At 34.3% G+C, this 25,190-nt stretch overlaps 2 protein-coding genes across 4 annotated transcripts; one reads left to right on the top strand and one right to left on the bottom strand.

Moving 5' to 3' along the window:
- Window positions 1–800: 800 nt before the first annotated feature.
- Rae1 (ribonucleic acid export 1) lies at window positions 801–4,379 on the top strand. Its single transcript, XM_072015678.1, has 6 exons — window positions 801–1,241; window positions 1,355–1,528; window positions 1,605–1,676; window positions 1,762–2,043; window positions 2,126–2,320; window positions 2,416–4,379. The coding sequence occupies exons 1-6, from the start codon at window positions 984–986 to the stop codon at window positions 2,500–2,502; spliced, it is 1,068 nt and encodes a 355-aa protein (XP_071871779.1). The 5' UTR covers window positions 801–983; the 3' UTR covers window positions 2,503–4,379.
- Window positions 4,380–4,561: 182 nt separating this feature from the next.
- Huwe1 (HECT, UBA and WWE domain containing E3 ubiquitin protein ligase 1) lies at window positions 4,562–24,122 on the bottom strand. Of its 3 annotated transcripts, none has more exons than XM_072015666.1 (42): window positions 23,203–24,121; window positions 21,848–21,928; window positions 21,527–21,745; window positions 21,164–21,403; window positions 21,017–21,079; window positions 20,722–20,937; window positions 20,341–20,612; window positions 19,955–20,231; window positions 19,242–19,874; window positions 18,887–19,156; window positions 17,527–18,729; window positions 17,159–17,445; window positions 16,207–16,567; window positions 13,223–16,134; window positions 12,911–13,046; window positions 12,583–12,688; window positions 12,211–12,498; window positions 11,963–12,137; window positions 11,675–11,813; window positions 11,476–11,602; window positions 11,234–11,383; window positions 11,002–11,148; window positions 10,739–10,924; window positions 10,468–10,645; window positions 10,099–10,389; window positions 9,705–9,933; window positions 9,437–9,617; window positions 8,970–9,339; window positions 8,641–8,817; window positions 7,932–8,547; window positions 7,678–7,847; window positions 7,423–7,604; window positions 7,279–7,338; window positions 7,064–7,185; window positions 6,741–6,978; window positions 6,370–6,645; window positions 5,883–6,071; window positions 5,606–5,793; window positions 5,379–5,512; window positions 5,126–5,291; window positions 4,850–5,040; window positions 4,562–4,761 (listed from the first exon to the last, which is right to left on the bottom strand). In XM_072015666.1, the coding sequence occupies exons 2-42, from the start codon at window positions 21,890–21,892 to the stop codon at window positions 4,659–4,661; spliced, it is 12,513 nt and encodes a 4,170-aa protein (XP_071871767.1). In that variant the 5' UTR covers window positions 21,893–21,928; window positions 23,203–24,121; the 3' UTR covers window positions 4,562–4,658. The 3 variants fall into 3 exon arrangements, with proteins under 3 accessions (XP_071871767.1, XP_071871768.1, XP_071871766.1); XM_072015667.1 differs by having other exon boundaries at window positions 11,963–12,107; XM_072015665.1 differs by having other exon boundaries at window positions 7,064–7,338; window positions 11,963–12,107; window positions 23,203–24,122.
- Window positions 24,123–25,190: the final 1,068 nt, after the last annotated feature.

The following is a 25,190-nucleotide window of genomic DNA, read 5'->3' as shown; positions in this document are numbered from 1 at the left end:
TAAAAACACTTCCTCCATAGGATAATATATTTCTTAAACCTCGGCCACTGTATGAATAAGTGATACCACAGGCATTTTTTGAAATACATGCAACACTTTGTAACATTTTTGTACCATATTGAACACTATTGTAAGTGTTTCTTCCAATAATTTCAATAGCTTCAGTAAAGTTGATGAATCTCAAGAGAGCAGATCCATTTTTCAAATAAGTGTTACGTAAATTGTCAGACATTGATTGATCTCGGTTTTCTTTATTTTTCAATTGGAAATGTTATACAGAACTACTGCTTAATCGAGTAGCACAATAATTGTTAGAATTATGGTGAGATACTCGATATCCCCGAAAATTATCGGATTTAAGTTACAGTATGTGCAAATATCTAGATATATTCCTAGATATATTTCTAGATATTGGAAATTTTATGAAATTTATTATTAGACTGCCGATTCTTATGCATTTATAGAAAATTTGAAAATAGAAAAATGCAGAGAATATACGAAAATATATGAAATACTCAAAATACAGTATTCTTTATAATATTAGTGCGTAAAACAAATTTTTGTCTAGGTCTTATTTTTTTAATTATGTTTGTAAAAATATAGATTTGCGTAAATATCCGCAGTCTAATAATTGTTATTCACATTTCATGTTAATAAAAAGATTTATGAATTCGAACATTCCAATATTTTCGTGAACCACCATAATTGGGAACATTTCTTTTTGCTACCGCCCTGTATAATTCACTTCGCCATCTATTCTTATTATTTCTAATTCTTTGGTCTCAAAATTTACGTCGAGTATTCGTTCTATGTATTCCTTAAATCATAGCATTATTTTTTGTATTGCTTATCGGTTAAATGACATACATGAGAGTACTTTTCTGTTTATTGTCTATAATTTGTTACATGGTATATTAATATAATTAGCATATAATATATTATTCTGCGGTAAATAATAGTTGACAGTGTAAAGTAGATTAAAGATGTTTAATCAAAGCGGGGGACTACAAACTGGCACGTCGACTACTTCTAATCCAATGCAAGATTATGAGGTTGTCTCCCCACCTGATGATTCTGTCTCCAGTCTCGCATTTAGTCCTGCTTGTATTCCACAAAATTTCCTTGTTGCTGGCTCTTGGGATTGCAATGTTCGCTGTTGGGAAGTCGAGCAGTCTGGTAAAACTGTTCCTAAATCAATGCAATCCATGGCTGCTCCAGTTCTTGATGTTTGTTGGAGTGATGTAAGTTTTTTAAATTTTTTATATTAAATTTAACTTTTTTAAGTTCATAATATCTTTAAAGATTAATGTTTTCTTTGGGCTATTCAATTCAAAGTTCATTCTCTTTGAAACAGGATGGAACGAAAGTATTCATGGCAGGTTGCGACAAAACAGCAAAATGTTGGGATTTAGCTTCCAATCAAAGTATTCAAGTAGCACAACACGATGCACCTATTAAAACTTGTCATTGGATTAAAGCAACCACATATTCATGTCTTATGACTGGTTCTTGGGATAAAACCTTAAGAGTATGTTTATATTTCTATTATTAAGAATTCATTATTATATATGGTCTATATATATTGATAATGGAATACTTTACAGTTTTGGGATCTGCGAAGTCCTAAGCCAGCAATGACTATAAATTTAATTGAAAGATGTTACTGCGCTGATGTTGTAAATATATTCAATATTTATTCTTTATTATATTTGCAATAATAATTCTTTGGAAATTATAACTAATATTTAATAATTGTCATAGGATTATCCAATGGCAGCAGTAGGAACTGCTGGACGTGGATTAATAGTTTATCAATTGGAAGGCAGTCCTCGAGAGTATAAGACGGTAGAACTAAATTTAAAATATCAGTATCGATGTATCGCGATTTTTAGAGATAAGAAGAAAGTTCCAACTGGTTTTGCAATTGGCAGCACAGAGGGTCGGGTAGCCATACACCATCTGAATCTAGGTTCAAAAGAAAACTTCACTTTCAAATGTCATAGAACAAATGGAACCCCTAATGGATACCAAGATATCTATGCAGTCAGTATGAATTCGGTCGATTTATTTCTTGAATTTTTTAATATTCATTTTAATAACTAAATATGAATTTTTTAACGCTTAGGTAAATGATATCGCATTTCATCCAGTTCATGGTACTATTGCAACCGTCGGAGGAGACGGTACGTTTGGATTTTGGGACAAAGATGCTAGAACTAAATTGAAGTCTTCAGAACCTATGGAGCAACCAATTACTCGATGTTGTTTCAATCACAATGGACAAATATTTGCATATGCAGTGTCATACGATTGGTCAAAAGTAGTTATTAATCTTTCTATACAATTAAATTTTACATAATCAAATGAATATCTCCTTATTTTATACTTTAAATGAAAATACTTATTCTATTTCAGGGTCATGAATACTATAATCCAGCAAAGAAGAACTCTATATTCCTTAGACCCTGCTTTGAAGAACTAAAACCTAAAGCGTCGCCATAAGAGAAACACTATACAATCAGGCTAAAAGGTTTCTGAATTCTGTGATGTTTTAAGATAATAGATTTTATAATTACAGAATATACTGTTTACATTAATAAATTATAGTTTTCCTATCTTCTTTTTAGTTATACAAGTTTTTCAATGATATTTCATTATAATACATTGTAAATAGTTTCGATATACAATACAATTGTAGTTTACATTTTTCATCATATATATATTTGACTATTTTTCACACAAGCTCATTGTACAAAGATGTATATACATACGAGAAGAGTCTTGTTCTTTTTTCACGAGTATAGAAATGTAAAAAAATAATTCCGATAAAAACTCTTACAATATCTTGAAACTGACACGAAAAATTAAGCTATTCTTTTTTGTTTAGTTAGTGTTCCTTGAAATAAAAATGATCAATGCACTTCAATTCTTTAAATGAATTAGCATTATCAATTTTAAAAACATTTGTTGAAATTAAAAATTGGACAAAAAGATTGTTAGCTTTTAAATATGTTTTTTCCTATTGAATTGCTGACACGTTTTAATAGTAAAAAGTAAATTTATACTTCTATTGTTTGTATATCATTTTCTACTTTAAAAAGGAAAAAAGGTGATTGAATAAGAAATATCTTAAAAGAGAAAACATCTCACTCATATGGATTTCCCATACTGTTTCATCTTCGATCAACGTGACTCTTATGGTAACCTTTATACTTTATATATGTATAATTACGTGATTTAACGTTTATTAAAATGCTATGCTATCAAAGGTGTCTTCTTGTGTAATTTAAAAAAAAAAGAGACAATCGTTTTTATAAGAAATACAACATTTAGTTTATTTTGCGAATTCCTAAGCAATAACTCCCTAACAATATCGCGAAAAAGAGTCCGATGGATCTATGTATTTCTTCAACGTATATTGTCCTATTCGATGTGTTTACAAAAATTAACATCTGCTCGATTGCGAGAGTCCCGTTACACGTTTCCCCGGAGAAGAAACGTCTGGAAATTGAAACTGATTAAAGGAAGTTCAAGGATATTAAAAGTTCGGAGAGTTGGGCGAATTGGACGTGATTTTGCGCTATATATCCAGAGGAAAAAGTAAAGAAAAAGGAAAAGAACGTTACATGACTTCCTTTTTAACATCACATTTCTCAAATGATTAATATTAAAACGATATTAATTAATGATTATTACTATCGATTAAGAATTAGATAATATAATTATTAATACTAATAGTGTACAACCATACGTTTTTTTTTTCTTGCGGGCGTTAAGGATATAACATCGTGAAATATTCTTCTTTTCCTCATATTTAGGCTCGTGTCTAATTGGTTTTTTGAATATTACTCTCTGTTTCGCATTTGTTCATTTTACATACACACCCACTCACACTGTTACATACAATACGTTTCTTTTTCTTTCTTTTTGTTTTTTTTTTTTCTTGTCTCACGTACAGATTCTAGGTTCCTGGCAGCTTTCTTTTACGCATAATATGAAATAAACACGTACTCGAAATACAGGCACACTTCTCCATCACTTTTCCATTTGCCTTTCTTCGTCATGGCAACAAATCGTTTCTGCCTTTTTTCTTCTCTACCCACATGTTTGAATTCTGCTTTAAGAGTAGAGCGGCTTTGAGTCACAATTATATTACATATTTATTCCATCCTGCTGCATCCTCTTTTTCATGTTTTTTTTTTTTTTTTCTAACGACGAATTACATTGAATTCTTATTCGTTATCTCTTAACTGTTAAGATCCTTAACTAAAGTGTCCGATTTTTTAAGTCTTCCTTTCCATCAGGAATTATCATTAAGCTCTGCATCTCCCTCGGTTTTTTTTTTTTTTTTTTTTTTTAAGATCATTCAACAAAATAAACTCTAGCGACGAATCATCAGTAATTACATCGTTAATTTTACGTATATACATACGCCTTCAGTTTTAATATGTATATAGCGGAGTAAAAATTTATATACTAAATCTTGAGCGAAGATCAATCGATACTTTTACAATTGTTTTATCAATATTTTAATCATTTTTCTCCTTTGTTGTTCATTTGGTTGTTTTTTCTGCTATATATCTTATATCTTTTTGTTTTGTCTTCGCTCTTAGATTTTCGTGCAAAATCACGCAAAATTTGCTCAACTTTGCAGAAATTTAGGCGAAACCGAATCCCTCGCTGCATTCGTGGATCGCTTTCAATAAATTCGTGCGAAGTTTATCGTACGTTTCGTAAACGGGTAGATCTAGCTGATTGAAACTAGAAACGATAATAAGAGAAATTAAGTTTAAGGTACGAAAGAATTTAAAAGAAAGATAAAATAGGAAAGAAATTAATGTTAATTTACCATGTATGTGCTGACGGAAGCCTATCTGTGGATCTATCCTCTCGATGAATTTGGAACTTTTGTATACCATTCATTCCTTCTAAAGCAGCGAAACCTTGTAACGGAACTTTCGAAGTTCCGGTGACGAATTGCAAAAATTTAGCTCTATCTGCTTGATCAAAACCTCGTAATGCTCGCCAGAACCATTGAATCTAAATTTCAAATAAACATATTTATTATTTTAACATCAGATTAAAACAATATTTTTTAGATAAAAATAAGTTGCTAAATACATACTTGTAAGGAATTTGCATTATATTTATGATATTCAGTATTAGCTTTAAGATCCTCGATATCTACATTGGGTAATCCACTAATTAACAATTCAAGTTCCTGTTCATTGAATATAGAGATCAGTCGTTTTGGAATAATATCGTAAAAACCTTCTAGGAACGCGTTTAATCTATAAATAAATAAGAAATATTGTATATAATACGAATCTTTTTGATGCATAGAAAAGTTAAAATATTGAAATTTTTATTTCACTTACTGTTTACGTATTGCTCCGGTCATTTTCATTTGACATACTAGTCGAATGTACTCTAATTTTGTTTCTTCAGTAACTACGATATTACGACCATTTGGTATTAAATCACGTACATCATTCACACCGAATTCGTTTACCTAGAAATGTGAATTGTGAAATTACGCACAATATACGATTGTATTTGCCATATCACAATACAATAATGTAAGTAAATGAAAAATGGAATTTACCTCTGTAGAGAAGGTTAATTCGTATCCAAGATCAGCAATGTTGTGCTCTGTGAGATATACGAGTCCTTTGTAAAAACTGTAATCCTCACTTTCCATATCTGTGTGTTTCACAAGTATTCCCAAAATGTGTTTGTAAAAACTGCGCGTGAAGTAACATTCTAATAATTTGTTGTCATAAATTGCTTTAGCTGTAATAATAATCATAAATATTAATTATTCTCGTCATTCTTGTCGTTGAAAATATAACGTTATTGAAAATATAAAAGAGAAAACTCACCGATAACTCGACCGACAAATTTATAATAACATAAATGATTAGGGTTGCAATGCGAGGAGGAATTTATCATGTATGTAACTCGATCTCCAGGACTTACGGTGAACAGAGCGTACATAGGATTGAAGATTTCTCTGGAGATAATAACGTACCACTCTCTAAGCAATCCTCCAGCGTCTTGTCCTTCTTCGCCTAAAATAGAATTGTTTTGAAATAAGATTTCATATAATGTTCATTTAAATGCAGGTTTTTATAAATGCAAGAAAAAGAAATAAAACTTAAATAGAGATACACATCATTCTCTAAATATTATAAAAAATACCTTTGAATATTTTATATATTTTTACATATTATGCATATATCGCGTATGTATTTTAAAAGTCACTCAACTCAAACAAATTTTTAAAGAAAATAATTATTTAAGAGCTCATAGAAATATAGATTTGTATAGGCATCTGCAGTCTAGCAATGATCATTATACATTATTTACCTTCAAAGACGATGTAAAATCGGTTTTTCCATTCGTCGGCATTACGCCTATGAAGCTCACGGAATGAATCTTCGAATACATTATTCCTGCGAACATGCACTGCCAGTTCTTCCCTACGAATACCTTCATCCATTCGTTCCAATTCTGTTCGGAAGTATCGTCTTTTTACGTCGAAATCAAGAACCCTTGTGTGATCCACTAACACAGAGAATGGTCCATCTGCTAAATGCGTCGTCGTTTGACGGAGAATTTGATTTAGAACAGTTCTGTGCGTCTCTACAATAAAAATACAAAGAGTATGAGTAATACAGTATTATTATCATATTTATTCTATTATTATTATTATTATTATTATTATTATTATATTATACCCGCAAATTTAAGGAACTTGAGTTGGTCCGGTGGTAGCGTCTTCTGTGGCGCAGGTTGTATATCCCAGGAAGTGTTAATAGTAGCTTCTGATTGAGACGTGCCTTCGTTGTCTGAGTAGATTGGCGAAACAGGTGTTAAGTCAGGAACAACCTCGCGAGTCTCTGTATTTGTATTTAGATGACGATCGCGAGAAGTACTTGATGATGAATGTACTAGGAAAAATGCTTCTACGGCGGGCTATAAGATATAATGCATAATGTATAATAAACTGTCTAAAGGAATATATGTATAAAGCAACATATAGAAAGTATAGATATTTTACCTGCAGCACTAAGACTGCATGTTGATCCGGAGTATACTCCAATTCTAATAAACAAGCGCTAAGTGTCTCCCACAGATGATCTAGTACTAAGCTTTCACTTAATAATGGAAGCTTGTCTTCACCTACAAAATTTGACATTATAAACTTAGTTAGATAACTATGGAAACTACCACAGCTCCCTGCTACATTTGTGAATATATAAAACTGTAAATTACCTGACTCTGAAGCTTGGTTAGTATTTCCAGTATCTACAGAACTTTCGGAACTTTGATTGGCTGAAAAAAAATATTAAAAATGAATTCGATAATCTTGTTACAATGATAATATTTCAGTAATAAAAATAGGATTCTTAAACATACATGTTTTCTTATTGTTCGCTAAACGTACTGCTTCCCTTATTTGTACAATCACTTTAAGTATTCTTAAGAAGAATGCCTGACTAGAAGTTTTGCTAACGAGAGCAGCCATAGATGGTAACTGAAGATCACTGCCAGCTTTAACTTTACTTGGTGCAGTTATAACTACATTCTCGTTGGTAAACCTGTAATAAAATATCACAATGTTAAAATATATATCGATATAAATAAAAAAGGAAGATAATTCGAAATACATACCTATCTAAGAGAACCCAACGAGAACCACCACTACTAGTTGAAGGTTGCTCTTCGAGAGAATTTCGTCTGAGTTCACGATTTAAAACTTTTAACTCCATCAGTAAATCTTTAATGTGCTCACAGACAACATTAGCCAATTCCATAGCGCCTTCCAAGAGTAATTTCAATATCTGTGAAGAAATTATTCAAAACTAAATATATAATACATACTATAACGCATGAATAAATAAAACAAAATTTAATAGCGATATTACCAATTGTCTAGTAGGATCAGGACAATGAGACAAATTAAGCAATAAAGCTGTTGCATCTTCGAGTCCTTCCTCGGAACAACTTTTGCTTGTCAATACTTGTACAGCCAATTTCAGGTGTTCTTCCGGCGCAGCGACGCTTTGTTCTTTGTTCACATCTGTTCTCTTGTTTTTGTTTCCTTCCTGTCTACGATACGGATTCACTTCCGTTAATCCGATCGAAATTAGAGACAGCAATTTCAACACTTTGTCCGTCAGCTGGCTGCTACGTTTAATGACCGACCAGTTTAACATCGAAATTAATTGGCCAAAGGCGGAGGATTCAAAGGTAGTTGTATTATGTTCGGAATCATTTCCTAGGTTTGAGTTTGAATGAGATCTTGCAACAGATTTTCCTTTCTTCGAGGCACATGAGTCAAGTTTCAGCAGCATATCCCAAAAATCTGGTTGATCGCTTTTCCCAGGTTTCGATGTAGATTTACCTTTCGAACCGGTTTCTTCTTTATTACTTGAGTCTTTCTCTTTGTTACTTTCTTTCTCATCTGATTCTTTAGATTTAATTGGCACAAAATAGCCAGGAAAACCTTTAGCCAACGATATTAATAATTCTAACGTATGTCTGAAAAAATATAAGCATTACATAATAAAAACAATGTTAAAATTTTATAAATAATCAATGATTACTAATCATTAAGGGATTTAATTAACTTACCTGCATACTGTAGGTGCTGCTTGTGGATGAATAGCGATACTACTGCCTTGCCTTTCTGACTTTTTGCCACCATGCCTGACAATGTGGAAAACGTTTGCTCTGCATCCAAGTGCAGCATCAATACTAATATTCAACCATGACTGTGCACTGCTTCTTTGGTCAAATATTTTGGGGGCACTAAAAGAAATTTGAGATTAGAAGATTCGACACACGTAAATATAGGGTAACATGCTTTAGAGGATTTATAGATATTTCTAAAGATTATAAAAATTTTATAAAAATATTAATATTATAAAAATCACTTATGAATAATAATAAAAATATCTTACCAGTAATCGTGGTGCATCATGGGCACTAAGCTTTTCCTTCTGAACTTTCCACCAAAATCCATGGCTATATCTTTATTTTCATCGTTACTTCTTTCCATGATACTTAGTAAGGCTCTAACTACCCATTCCCTTGTGCTACCATGATAGCAAAGATTCCTGATAACTCTATGAAGCCTTAACGTATTAATTTTTGGTTCATCAACAAACAGTAATACCAATACGCAAGCCATTGACTCATGATCCAACAATTGTCTGCCTCTGAGTCGCAGACCAGCTCCGTGATGCGTTATACTAGGATCACCATGTGACCATGGCTGCCATCCTCTTTGTGCTACTGTGTGAATCGCATAACGCGTACCACCACCTCTACCTATTATTTTGTTTCGCGTTCAATTAGTTCTTCTAATCAAGTTTTTCAAATATAAATAAGAAAAGGAAATTGTTAATGAATAATAATTATTATTTACCTCTACCAGAATTCCGTAATATACTGGACAAGGCAGCATTTCCTTGGCTAACGTGATTAAGGAATCGATCTTGCATTATGTGTCTATTTCGAGCTTCCCATTCTCTTCGAAGATTCTGAGCCTCTTGGGCTAAATCTGGCGGTAGAACTGATATTTGCGATTCTTCCATATCAGTCAAAATCTGTAAATATAAAAAATATTAGAATATTTAAATATTATACATAAAAGTATTCTAATAAAATACGTGTAAAAACAATTATTTACTGACCGCTTGTCGAAGGGAAGGTTGCAAATTTTGGAAGAATGCAGCTGCATCAACTGGATCTTCTGGATTAGCGCTTGCAGCTGCATGTCGTTGTTGTTCCAAACGTTGTTGCGCGAGAACTTCTTCTTGGATCGCTGGAGGTAAAGCTGCTAAGAATTCCGGATTAACTTCAACCGGACCTGTTAATTCTTCAACTACGGTTGCCTGTGCTCGTTGTCGAATTCGTTGAAGCCTACGAAAATTTCAAGTTATAAACATTACAGATTTCAAGACCGAATGTTAAATTATCTATTCGAATATATTTAATAATATATAAAATATTACTCTTTTTTTATCTATATATCTACTGTACAAATACTTTTATTTCTCACTTTTATTAAATTTAGTATATAGGTACCTAAGTTGCTCAGCAATAACTTCATCGCGCATATCTTCTGGTAACGCGGCTAAGAAAGAAGGATCTACGCCATCGGGTAATTGTTGTTCTTGAGACTGTTGGTTTGGTTGTTGTCGCTGCTGCGATTGTTCTTGGGACTGTTGTGGTTCTTGCTGTTGCTGCTGCTGTTGTTGTTGTTGTTGTTGTTGTTGTTGTTGTGGAGGTAGTTGTTGCTGTTGCTGTTGTTCTGGTGTTCCTGAATTAACATTTTCTGATGCGGAAGTGGTAGGTCCTTGATTCAGTATGTTCGCACTATATCAGAAAAATAAAATAAATTTTTTTTACAAACATTTTTCTGACTTGATACGAATACAAAATAAAGCTGCTTACTTTCGTTCGACATTCGATTGACTGTCGTCGGTAAGGATTCTGATCCATTCAGACGAGTCACTTTCTCTCAGTAAGTCTTCGTTAGGTTCCTGACTGAAATCTACAACTATGGACGTGTTGGATCGACTAGTAGATGTTTCATTAGTATTAGGTCCTTCAACAGTACGTTCAGATTGTCCTGTAATAAAAACCATTTATATTGTTAAAAAATTCTTGTATCCGAGAAGAAAATGATTAGTCTATAAAATGAATTCCAAGTAAATTAAATTACTTAGTCTGCTTGCTTCAGATGCGCAAGGCCCAAGCACGGAATCCACTATACTTTCGGCAAGTTCTAAAGTTGGATTTCTATTGCTCATTCGAGGATCTCTGGGTTCTGCCGGTTGTTCTTCCGGTGGTGGAGGCGGAGGTCGTTCTTCATCTTCTTGTATTGTTGCATCCATTTCACCAGTCACATCTGATAATCAATATTTAATGTATAATATACAGTCTTATTGCAAAATTTAACTAACTAGAAATGTATGAAAATTATACCGATTATATCTTCATCGAGAGTACGTTCTAATCGTGTCGTTTCTACACAAGTTTCAAATCTAGGAACAAAATTATTCGTATCTTCCCTTTGTGATGTCGATGCAGTTGATATTTGTTCATCCATGGATATTATAGCAGAAGAGCCAGCTAAAAAAATGTTATTGAAAATAAACATATATTATATAAGCTACTTGTAAAATACAATAAAAATGATTAGTTGCAATTAACGTACATTCTGTATTATTTAAATGATCCTTCCCATCTTTGTTATCCTTTTCATTCTTCTTCTCAGAAGCATATTGCATTTTACGTCTTTCTCGTCGCTCTCCCAATTCCGCGTTCCTGCGTTTTTCCAGTTCAGGAATTAATTTATGTACAACACCTATAAGACAAAAATTATTTTATTTTATCAAATTTCATCTTTCATAAAAAAAAAATTAAATTTACGAATTTCTTTCCAATCTTTCTACTTACCGACACAACAATCCGTCTGAGAATCTCCATCTAATAATTTGCTTTCTTCGATCCACCAATGTAAAGCAGTAGGGGTATTATTCACAGTGGTTGCAAGACTAGACCCGAAAAGATAGCCAGATTGATCCTAAAAGAATTTTTATAAATGAAGAAACATCTAGAATAAATTAATGCCATTTAACAAACACAATCTACGAACCACAAAGTCTATTTGTTCTTCTTCTTGGTTTGTCAATATTCCAACACCATCCATTACAACAACACGAGTATCCCGAAAACTGGAAGCCAGGACCTGACTGGCAGATAATGGAATCGCTTGTGCAGCCGGGCCTAACAATCTATAATTACAAATATAATATTATTGCATACTTTTATAGATGAAACCAGTTTTTCTTTTAATATAAATTTTATGTTCTGTGTCTTAATTGCATTTTTACGTAAACTTCATCTGAATATATTTAATACAATTAAACTCGAATTAATTTACCTTTGTAATATTACTGGTGGATTTGGATTTCGTGGATTTGGTAATTGAAGATACTGATATCTCCGTGGTCGTACAGCTCTCTGACCTCTTGTATTAGTAGCGTCCAAACCGCTTTGTGGAATTAGCAACGAATGGGAATTTATACCTGCACAAATAAACAAAAATTCCATATTACCTATTTTATCATTCTATACAACTTTTTTGATATTATTAATAAAAATCATTATATACTGTGATTTTATGCTCACCACTACTTTCAGAAATTGAAGGAGGATTTTCAAATAAACCCAAAGGAAGAGGAAACGTTGTACTCCATGGAAGACTAGATCGTGGTGTGACCGTAGTCGAAGAGTTCACGTTGTCCTGATTATCGATATTATGTCGAATCATTACAACACTACTACCGTCACGATCCGTCGATGGAATCATTCTGAATACACCACTTTCCCCTACGTCCTCGTAAAATTCAATTCCATCTTCTTCGTAATTTGAGGACCCTTCTTCTTCCTCCTCTTCTTCTTCTTCATTTTCTTCTCCTGATAAACAACGTTTTAATATTTATTCATACAGTCCAATCAAAGAAAAATTTCTATTACGTATATAAAAGATGATAAAATTACCATCATCCTCTTCTTCTTCCTCTTCATCCTCATCATCCTGTACTTCATCCTCGTTATCGTCAGATGGGTTGCTATCTGAGTCTGAATCGGAGCTCATCAAATCCTCCTAGAAAATATAATTATATTCCCATCAAATAAAAATCTTATAAAATACTCAATTTATATGTTATTACATATTATTGTATTTAAAAAAAAGATTCAAAAGTCACTATGTTCTATATTTTTTATTTTGCAAGACAAAATTTAATAAACATCTTATTTCTTTATTTCAAAAGTAATTTTATTAGAAAGATGAACTTTTCAAAATAAATATAGGTTGAACTCCTACCGTAGCATCCCGTGTTGGATCGAAGTCAGCTTCTCCGTCTCGTATCGCAAGGCTCTCCTCGTCAATGTCCATCGGTCTGTGCGGTCGGGAAGACTGATCTTCCGTCACGCCCGGGCCATCCCTGGAAAATAGTACACTATTTGATTATAAGTACAGTAGCTTATATGAACTTAAAGTTATGTATTGTATAAACACACACACACACACGCACACACACACACGCACACGCACGCACGCACGCACGCACACAGAGTTTACGTAATATTTCACAGAAATAATTTCACAAAAATGAAAAACATTATATATGATTACCTTTCAAGAAGCTGATCCATAATATCTTCTAAAGCAGCTTCGTCCTCGTGCACTTGGCTTTCTGAAGTGGGCTCCAGACTCTCTGCAGTAACGGATATATCATGCTCCGTATTCTCTGCGTCCTCGTTTGTTTCTTCTCCAACAGCATGTGTTGCTTCCGATGTGGTAGTCCCTGTTTGTTCTCCAATAGGCTCCTCTTGAACTGTTCTACCTTTTGGTTTGGAAAATTTGCTATTGACAGTTCCTGGCATTGGTTGATTTATGATTCTTGAAAGTGTTTCCAAAGGTTTCAAAGCTGCATTGATCGTAGCAGCCATATTTGGACTTGAGAGATCCAAACTGTGTGGAATCTTTGCCAAGTCAGTGATTATTCCTTTTCTCAGCATAATTCTCACAATATAGTTTACATTGTTATACTGGTGCATCTTCAAGGAAGTCCTCAACTGATTGTAAGAAGTTGGTGGACAACTATCAATCATTGTAGAAATCAAACCAACCAATAATTGAAGCTGTGCGTGCTTCTCATTGCTTTCAGGAAGAGCTAGGGTTCTTGTTAGAGCTGCTTTCACTTCAGTCACTAAAGTAGTTTGAACGTCTGGAGAATGATTGCAGGAGGCAATAGCAGCTATCAACATCCTTGCCATACTGCTGCACTGTTTGTCAGTTGAATTCTCTGGTGACATCGGTAGAAGCTTGTCAAGAAGAAAAGCAAGAGCTGTTGTGTATTCAGGTACCATTTCACTTTGTCCTGCTCGATACACATGCTCTGTGATCAAGCTTGCAACTGCACTGTATGAACGAACAGTTTCTGCAAGTATCTTTAGAATAGCAGATTTTGTCAGCAAAGGTTTTTCTGCCTCTTCTGGTTCCACTTTGCTGTTGTTACTGCTGTCTGAGTAAATTTTCATTGGTATTATTTGAGAGACTTGATCCTCATCGTCAATCGTATCATTTGGTGTCGTTGCGTTATTTCTGAGAACATCTCGTCGAGAAGACGAACTTGCTACATTGGAGTAGGTTGGCTTCTTCTCTGGACTCCTCGTTGGTGTAGAGGATTTTTCGTCAGAAACAACTGGCATAGGTTTTATAAGAGCATTCAGAAGATCCTTCACAACGGATATCGAGGCTTTCTCCACCATTGGCATCACTGATGAATGACTTGGTGGAAGAGCTTTCACAATCAATCTAGTGTCGTCATCTTCTTTCCCTAATAAACGGATGTCAACTCTTAAAATGTTCTCACAAACCTCTCTGTAAACTTCTGGATTGCGGCAAACGGCACTGTTGATCTGACGCGTCATAAACAAAATTTCTTTACAAGCTGGAGGAATATTGCCTTGAGTGCGACTACGAATTACTTTCTCCATGGCTAGCCGAAGAGTACATGGTTCCTCTAAAGCATGTCTTATTAAGAGAGTACTCAAAGTTATGCATCCAATGAAACTGCTTGCCTGAGACATTTCTAGAAGGAGTCTCACACCACCTTCTCGAACAAATATCTCGGCGTTCTCGTAATCTCTTGTAAGTCGCAGACAAACTTTCATAGATGCATGCAAAGCATCGCGATCCACTGGTATAGCCATCAGTCTTACACAGGCACGTATAATGCTTGGGGCCATGCTAGGATCTAATCCTTGCAGTACTGTATTCCGTTTGTCTTCCACTCGATTTTCATCAGTGTCCATAGTTGAGTCAGAACCAGAACCACCGCCCTCGTTTCCAGTATGCAATTTAAAGCCCATCGTGATAGGTCTTCTGTTACCACTCTCTTCATTAACTTGAGTCATGCAAGAAAAGTTTATCACATATCTTCGCCTGTTACATGTTACTCTAGTGCTAGATTCGCCAGCCCAATATGCATCATTAATTATTCGATTATTCACTGGTGAATATAAATTCCATTTTCCTGTGCTCAGATCAAACCACTTCCACATTCTAGTTGTTACCTTGTACATCAATTCTTTTCTCTTTGTTAGTACTGCCACTTTCTCTAACCGCTCGATCAGTAACAATAAAGGTGCAAGCCATTTTCTAGTTTTCGCAGATGATGCATCCTTATTACCTTCTTTAACGATCTTACTTTTACTCGCTGTTAGAGGACCCTCGCTCACCACTAGCAGACGTACAAGTTTGTTCAAAATAGCATACTCTTCCACGATCTGAGCGCAAGGTACACGCATTTCCTGGAATGTTCCCTCGAAGAACATCGTATACAGGTAAATACGTCCTGTAACTTTGTTAGCTTCTTTACATTCCACTAATTTTACTCCAGCGTTCGGATCGTTGCTTTCAGCAACTTCTATCAAATAATCTACTAGACTACCAATTTCTTTCATGAGTTGTCGTAACATATTATCACGCCATTCATCTCCATTTCTTTTAGCGATAGCGACTAGCAAGTCGCATATTCTGTATACAGTGTCAGGCATGAGATCTAGTAAATTCAAGCACTGACTTAAGGCGTTCTGTGTGAATTTGTCTATGCTCTCTGTGATAGTGGTAGTCTCGCGCGTAGTAGATTCTTCTGCGCTGAAAACTTTTCGCGTTTCCGTCGTTTCTCCAAGCGACATCGCTATCGCGTGCATTATCTGATCATCATCTACCAATTCCAAGTCCATTATCAGGTCTTGTCCACTTACATCACCCGTTGGCACATCTGATCTACGTAAGGTAGCAGGATTACTTAGTAAGTAATCAGTGGCTTGTTCAACTGTCAAGGTATGAAGCAAAGCTTCTATGCAATGAGCTCTACTGAAGCCCATGTCCATCAGCTGTCTGAGATGCTCCGGATTTACATCAGCTTCTGGTTCTTCTCTACGATCAGATATTGTTCCACTTCTTCCAATTCCACTAGTTCCACTGGTGCTACCACTAATAGCTCCCTCGCTGTTTTCTTCTTTCTCAGCGTGTTCCTGTAAAATGATAGTGTTAAATAATCGTGGTATTTTGATTTAGTATTGCACAAATATTTAAAATATATGTACCTTAATGATCTGCTCACTTCGTAGAATATGTCGTAAAATAGATAATATAAGTTCTGTCATGTGAACTCCATAATTTTTCAAGGGTTTTTTTCCCCACATTAACATCACTGCCTCAAAAGCTTCCTTGTGAATATCCGTGAGGTATTTTATAGGATCGAATGTTTCATACACCTTGTATATTCCAGTGCATTTTGAAGAAACAACGTATGGTGAATCAAGGAGTGTTTTAGGGTTCACCATTTTTTCTAAGATCATCAACCACCCATCTAAGAATTCTCCAGTACAATCAGGCAAATTCGGGTGCTCTAGTCCCTCAGACAATGGAAACTGTCCTCCTCCAGATAATACCCAATGAAAAGCACTAAAAATATACAAAAATATCAAGTGATTTAAAGCTGCTTTTTATATAAACTTATACAGAGTATTGAACGAAATGATGTGCACAAGTTTTCAAGTACTTCCGATAATGTTGCACGAAAATATTTCAAACAAAAGTTGATCTGTTTTGAATCAGCTTCAAGTTGCAATATCTAAAATGTGTCAAAAAGTGTTTGTTTCTACAAAATATCAAGGTCATCTTCATTTTTTTAAATGACATGATGTATTTTTGATTTCATAGCATTGTAGTATATAGTAATACATAGACATAGTAACTGATGTCAAAAGGAGTTCAATGACTTACAATACTATCACCTTCAGATGACCTTGAATTCAGAAATCTTAGATTTACTAATTCATAGAAACATTAACATGTGAAATTTGGGTTAAAAGGACGTTATCAGATCTTTATTTTTTATAGACAGAAGCATTTTTTGGTTATTTTAAGTATTTCAATTTGTAGCTAATTCAAAACAGATCAACTTCTACATTATCTACAACTACATTATCAAAAGTGTTTAAAAAATCGCACTGAATACCCCATATTAAAGATTCTGAAGTTAAATCTACTTACGCGAAGAATGCGTTTTGTCCGCCCAGTTTGACGAACTTTTGAAGCATCAGATGAAATGGATAACCCTTTTCGTCAAATAGTGCAGGAGACACGAAACTCAGAGTGCACATCAAAAAAGTCACTTGAAGTTTTGGTACGGTTGATGGTGGTAATTTGTCCCATGATAATCCACGAATTAATACGCAATTTAATGCAGTTGCTACACTTCTAGATGCTTGTGAGGGAAGAGTTGGTATTGGGGGCACTTGTTGTCCTCTACGTTGTCTGATTGGGGAGCCCATACAAAGCTGAATAAATTTTAGCAATTATTAAATACGAGTTTGCAAAACATACAAAATTCCAAAATTTAAATGTCAGGCTTTATGTACCTTTACAAGTATGGCAAAGAGTTCTGCCAATGCTCTGCCCATTTTAGATGTAAGTCCCAGCAAGTGCTTAGGGTATGTGATTCGATGAGAGTTTGGAGATATTCTTCCTGTAGTGACACTTGGTTTCTCATCCACTTCCATAGGTACAGGAGGTGGGTCTGTACTTAAAGCTTCCATGGCTGTAGTCATTCCATTACTTCCCATATCCGAGGAGGCACCACCAGACCAGCCGCTACTTTCGCCCTCGTTCGTTGGTTCAGGGCGTATTAATTTATCCATATCTTCTTTCCCAAAGTCGCAACCAGCTGGGATAAAATCTTCCGTGGTGAGAGCTAATAACGCTGTGCTTTCCCAAATCAGAGCTGTATATAGCTCTGACAGACCTTTCAAAACAGTCAGACCAAGCTCTGAGCCCCAGTGATTCATAGCCAAGTTTCTGATTTCGCTCTGGCTAGTGCGACATACTTGCGCAAACATTATTATGTATCCGTAAGCGGCATTCATAGCATGAAGTAAAGGCGTTGCCGTATCACTAGTAAAGGCTGTTTCCAGATTCGGAGCATTAACAAGCTCATGTAACAAAACAGATCCTCCTGGAGCTTCCATATAATTGTACAATGGTTTCAATAGATTCAAAACTTCGTTTAACTGGGACAAACCAGTTTTAAGAACAAGCGGCTCATGTGCGAGGTTTAAAATACTTTTACAAACTGTTGCCACAGCTTGCGCTGTTTGCGCAACTGAATGATCGACAGGAAGATTGGGTAGTCCCAAGATTGATAGTAGTGGCACGAGGCCTTTTTGTGCAACGAACTCTCTGCAGTGATCGTCCGTTGAATTGTTACTCAGAATAGCGTCAACGAATTTTGTAACGTTCTGTATGTATTCCATCAAAGCTATTGGAGTCTTCTCCCTGGGTTGAGGTGGTGGAACTGGTTGAGCAGTGGACGACGAACACTGTTCTTCGCGTTGTGGGTGAGAACTTGTACTGGCTTCTTCTTCATCCTCTTCTTCTTCGTCACTACTACTTCCACTTCCACCGCCTCCCCCTCCGCCAGAATCTCCAACTCCAACTCCAACCGACTGTCCAGAAGATTGACGATTCCCAGAAGTCGTATTTGATTGGGAATTGTCGAATTTATCTTCAGCTTGTAAGCATATATAACGAGGATCACAACCCAATACGCAAAGTTCTTCTAGTAGCTATACACACAAAAAAATTAAATATTATCGATATAAATATTATATATATAATGTAGCATTATTATAATTCACATCATAATAATTTGCTGATTCTAAATTTAATAAATATTATGCAAAGTATATTTAGAGAATTACATGAAAAAGAAACATGTAATACCTTTATAACAGCAGCAATTGCGTCAACTTTCAAACTTGGCTGATGTCTCATTAACTCATCCATTGCGTTACCTAAATTCGAAGCTGTATCACCCAAAGGATCTGTGCTTCGACGTCGATTCATCGCAGGTAAATAAAGTGGAGACAATAATACTTTAAACAAGCGTTCGAAAGGACGTCGCTTTACAAACGATTCCAGACCACGTTGATTCAAACACAAAGCACTAAACACATTAGGCAGTGATCCTAGTACTTCTCTACTAGCAGGAATCTGTACACAATATTAAAATATCGATAAACATTTTAGTAATATATTGTACTATATATTACTTAAAACAAATGATCAGTTTAATTACCTCTTTAATTAATAAAGCATGTAATACGAGATCGGTTAATCCATTATCTTGCAAGGATGATAATAAAGATGGTTCTTGGAAAACATATACTGTTACAGCATCCGTTGCAATAAGGAACAGAGAAGGACCATAATATTCTGAATTACTGATAATATGTCTTAAAGAAGAAGGTAAAGTACCCTCCATAACGTGTCGAATACTATCAGAGAATGTGGGATCTTGGATAATTTTCTTAATAAAATTTAACAACGCCTTCAGAAGTGTAACTCGCTGTGGTAAGCAAGTTTTCCCGGTCTTCCCAGCCGAATAATCTGGCATTTGTTCGTTTTTATCATCAGTTTTGGAACTCATATTTTCATCTTCCGAAAATTCCATGGGATTTGACGATTCCTCGCGTTCATCATACGCACGTGAAGACGTAGAATTTTCATCGCGATCCATGGACCTTTCACGAGTGGCTTGTGAATTATCCTGGTAATGTATTGGCTCTATTTCAAAAGGTTGTTCCTTCCTACAAACATTCACTTCCATATCGAGTCGATTAATAAAACTCGCTAAACCACCATGAGCTTGGAATCCTTGCATGTCTATATTCGTTATTAAGTCTATAACGCGAACTGCCCTTGTTACAAACTGTAAAAAAGAAAATATATAATTCAATTCAAAAGTTTTATGCAATTAGATATACAATAAAAATTATAGAAAAATCTTACCGTTAGATGTTCAAACTCGCTACCAGGCCAATTCATAATTTTTAACAAGCTTTCCATCATCCCACAACTAACAAGAGCTTCGCAACCCGCTTCGTAACTCGAAAGATGATAAAGAAAGCTAAACAATGCTGTTGCAAGCGATAAAGGGAACGGTTGTCCTTCAGGTTGTGGAGAAATCAATGTTGAAATACACGTGCGAATTAATACGGGGAAAAATCCGTGATATGAGTTAGCTCCAGTAACGTCAATTATCATATTTAACCTTGAACTAGGTTTTCTGAAAAATCATTGAAATTGATCGTCCAATAAGTATCGATAACAAAGTTTAATGAGAAATGAAATAGAAAAATTATATTTGCATCAACATACGTTAAACTTTCACTTACTTTGGAAAATGCGGATTACGGTCTAAGTGAATAATACTAGTAAGAGTTCGTAGTGCAGCTGCCCGTAATTCAACAAGATGTGCGTGTGGAAGTTCCAGTAATTCAACTAATTCTTCTAAAAGCCCAGGATGCAGCAAACTATGTGCATTTTCTTCAAGTTCGCTATTATATACAAGTATGGATAATGCTTGCAGCCGAGCGTGTACACATTGCAATCGTCTTCGATAGTCAGAGAAACTGTGTGCCAGCCTTATATGTGTGAATAACGCAATCTAAAAGAGGAAAAGAAAACAATAAACTTAAATATTTATTCATTCATTAAATAATTATATACATTAAATATTAAATACCAAATTAAATATTGAAAGAAATAACATTTACCTGTCGATCTTGAGGTACGTTATTAACTTTTAATAAATCATTCATAATTTGTGCTGGTGTTTTACCCAGTTTATCCACATTTTCTATATGTATACACGTTACAAAATTCGTTTGTCCAGATTTTTTTGTACCAGTGGTTGATGTGGCATTGGTGTCTGTTGAAGGATTTTCTGCATAAAATTCAAAATGCAATGTTGTGGCACTTGTTGGAAGTGGCTGAAAAGATTACATGAAAAAATTATAGTCCATTGGAGCATATCTTAAAGGCGGTTGTTGGTTATGGAATTTTGGTTACCTTGTCTGGATACTCTTTACAACATTCTGCTAAACCAAATCCATTTTCTTTACCACCCCAACTCTAGAATATAAAAATTACGTTTAGTATTCCTGTGAACTTGCAGTATTCTAATAAAGTACTAATCAATCAATGCATATGTCTCACCTCTGCTAAAAGAGTAAGTCTACTTAGTAAAGCTTGCCTCTTGTCACTGTTTAAACGTGCAATGAAATTGCTACGTTTACTGAACATGTAAAGAATATTTAATACACCAAGGACAACATGCATGTCACAACTTGATAACAAAGTTACAAGATGTTCCATGCTACTGTATAAATGTCGCGAGTATGAATGTTCGATTAACAATGTTGTAAGATGGAGGACCCAGAGGAGAAGTTCTTTTGCCTATAAAAAGTGAAATAAATATGCAATAAAAACATTGATCATTCTAATCACTTTCCTAAATATTTATACACATAATAGTAAATGTTACTATGAATAATGATTTGTAAGAAGCTTGGCAATTACTTCTCTATTCTGAGGGAGATCACACGCTAATTCCCATGGATTATCTGGACTTTTAGCTGCAGCTTCTTCCAAAATACTATCACTGAGATCCAATACATCGACCCAATGAAACAGTTCACATTTACCAAAAGTCCATGCATCTATTTGCTTCAACTCCTCTAGCAATTCTGCATGGGAGCACGAGCGCAACTTGTTTATAAGCGCCTGACATTTTGCAGGCTGAAAATTTATTCATATGTGCAACAGTTATTCAACATATTCTTCAACTTCTCTTATTAGAAATATTTATTTCCAAATACATTTCATTAAAATATTACTTACCGCTTCTGATGTGTACTTTCTCAACCTATTCCGATCAATTTTCATTTTGGCGGATAAAAGGTTCCTTTAACAATTTAAATTCTGAAACAATGATTTTATAATACATTTATAAAAGATTGGTATAATTTCCATTTAATGTAAATATAATATAAAACAATGTATTAATGTGCAATGACCTATTATATTTTTAAGTATAATTATTAAATTTTAACAATCAAAATCAATGTCAATTGTTACACAATAAATTTTTCATTTCATCTTTTTATTGTCAATAATTTTCATTACGTCATTAATAAAAAGATCTAACTTATATAATATTTATCTCATCACATTAAATAAGGACCACAAATTTACTAATCAATAAATACAATCATATTAATAAAGTACACTAAAACAAATTCATATTTCCAAAATTAAATTCATGCTCTGCAACATATTCAATAATATCTCCTAGAATGTTGAAGTATTTCACAAATTTTTCTTGTATTGCATAAATATGATCTTTATTACGAAATTCTTATTCCGTATGAATCATAAACATTCATTAATTCATTAAACAAACAAAATTTCATTAAAACGATACATTAATACGAAATTAAAAAATCATTATAATTTCTGTGTCAATTAAAAGAATTGTCCATATGGCTTTTTAAAGATAATGTAGTCACCAAAAATAGAATCATTGTCATTAATACGCGAACACCTTGGAATCAATAATTTTGTTCACCTATTATCTAACAAAAAAATTTGCTACGAAAACGACATAACGGCACGGAAATTTGTATCGATTAAAAAATCTCGAAATAGGGAGCACAGTTTGGTTATACTGCGATATTCGATATTCAAAGCGACAATGACGTTGTAAACCTCATGATAAGTTTTGAAAACATGACAAATCGTGACAAAACGTACCATCGACGTAGATAGTTATTTATTAGAATCTATATAAGGGAATCATATAATCTTCGATTATAAAAAAAGTAAGGAAAAAAGTAGATCTAAGTAAACAAAGGAATCCTCTAGAAAAAAAAATAGAAACATCGTGGTGAAAATTTAAATATTTTAGAGGTTTGGACCGTTAGAAGGACGATAGGAGCGAAAATAGGCTGTATTCTCGTTAAGATGCAGAGTCATCGGTTTCTAGGGCCTAACCTAACTTAAGATTCGTTCGACTAGTGCAAAATAATAACAAAGGGATAATACTTGCAAAAACATCTCAAAACAATTAGGTATAGTCTAAAATTAACAAATCGTAGTGACAAATAATTTAAAAGCGATAAAATAAAAAAAAACCAGAGGCATAGTAATACGCAAAAGTGGTGAAAGCAGAGATGCACTCGTGGCACGAAACTTACCTATAGATAAGCCGACAAGGATTTGATAGAGTCGTCCTTGTCGTATGGCCTTTCAATAAATTCGAGGTCGGAACGATGCGGCATCACGGCCGTGGAAAACCGTTCCGTCGGTGGTTTTTCTTAACCACCTTGATCGTCTTCGACTCCAATTATATTATTTCAGCGATGGTCAATAAAAGACGCCGTTATTAAATTTCGTAATAAATTGGTAAGAGAAAAAAAATTGAATTCACAAGAGCGAAAAAATGTAAACCGAATGATTTGAAATGAACGAGAATCGACTAGTTTCCGTGAAGATAGGTATCGAACTAGAGAATCAAAACAAAACTTAAACGTGAATAGGAGCCGCGATCCTCTTCTATCGCTTAGCGCCAATCGGAGTACCGATCACCGCCATTTTACCGAGGCTTTTCGCGGAGGATCGTCCACCTTTCTCCTTTTTTTAACCTTCTCCTTTTTCGTGTTCCGCTTTCACGTATACGCAAGCTACTCGAATAATCTTGACCAGAAAAGTTCACGACCTTCACGGGACACTGCACACAACACCTTGTGTAAACCACGGGTTAGAAGATTCAGCGAGCAACGATTTTTATTGTACACCGAATATGCACCGTACACTGGCTGCTTGTGTACGCACACTCTCGTATATATATATCACTATAGACAAGATTCGCGGAACAAGGCAACACTGCTTAACCACTGCTAGCTGGCTCGCATCTTTCTTCCAGATATTCCTCAAAATCGTACGTTTGCATTCTCGAGCTGCGCAGTAGAAAGGCCCAGTATTAGTTATATGACGAACGAACTGTCTGTCCTACTATTCCCACTGAATTTCTCTGATTCGTTGACTGTCGATGATACTCTACGTGGTGATAGGACGCTTCGTAACTATTCGTAACTGTTCTTCATTATGTGTCGACGACGACGACACATGCGTCTAGAAACGAAATTCACCGATGCGTCACAAAATTGCACGATGTGAATGGGTCTTAAGGTCATTATTAACATACCGACTCGTGGCTCCTCACTTTTAGCCAATCCCCGACAAACTTTCCATTGTACGTACATCTGATTGAACGAACGTACAAAGGATTCTCTACCTTTTGTATGCAAGCTGGACCCGTTTAATTATTCCTTTGAAACTGCGCAGTATGAAGAGCAAAAATATATGTAACAATGAACGCTTTCTTTCTTTTATAAAAGAGTCACTATGATTTTGCCCACGAATATTGGCAACGTTTTGCCAAATGTTACTACGTTTTAGTTATAAGACAAAATTTTATTCGAACGTTTTAACTTGTTGAAAATGTGATTTGGGAGAATTTAAGTAAATTGAAAATCTATATATTATAAAATTTGCTATTTTCATATTTGGCATTTTTATGCAAATCAAATGTTTAAAAGATATCTTTATTTTTTTTTACGAAAATAGCAAAATTATGATAATGACATTTTCTTTCTTTTATAGGAAAGAACAACCCTAATTAAAGTTGTAAATGTTAGTTATCGCTGTACTAAAAATTACTACATTTTAAGAAAAATTTCTGTTCGAACATTTAAGTATACCTTAATTTGTTAGTCATGTATGGAGAATTAAAAATTTTTTCCTTTAAAAATCTTAAATTTATACATGATTCATATATTTTAAAATATTGTATCGTGGTAATAAATGTAATTTTCATATACATCAAATGTTCATTCGATACTAAAACATTTGTAGCCTACGTCTGAAATTTTTTTTAAAAGCGTCAAGATTTAGTAACATAGCAGTGATATATTCTAGTACTTTATTGACAAGTTGGCATCAGTTGGATGCACTATCTAATATAGATACATTTGATTTGAATCATTCTAAAATCGATGTTTTATGTAACATTGCGACATTAAATCGCATAAAATAATTTATGGACATGAAAAGCACGTGGGAAAAATATGAAAAGAACATTTCTTTCATTTTTTCATTCGAATATTTATATCTATGAAATTTT

The sequence above is a fragment of the Bombus fervidus genome, chromosome 13 (genome assembly GCF_041682495.2).
Source record: "Bombus fervidus isolate BK054 chromosome 13, iyBomFerv1, whole genome shotgun sequence".
NCBI classification, from domain to species: domain Eukaryota; kingdom Metazoa; phylum Arthropoda; class Insecta; order Hymenoptera; family Apidae; genus Bombus; species Bombus fervidus.
The sequence above is the reverse complement of the archived record's forward strand: the minus strand, read 5'-3'. Positions and strand labels throughout refer to the sequence as shown.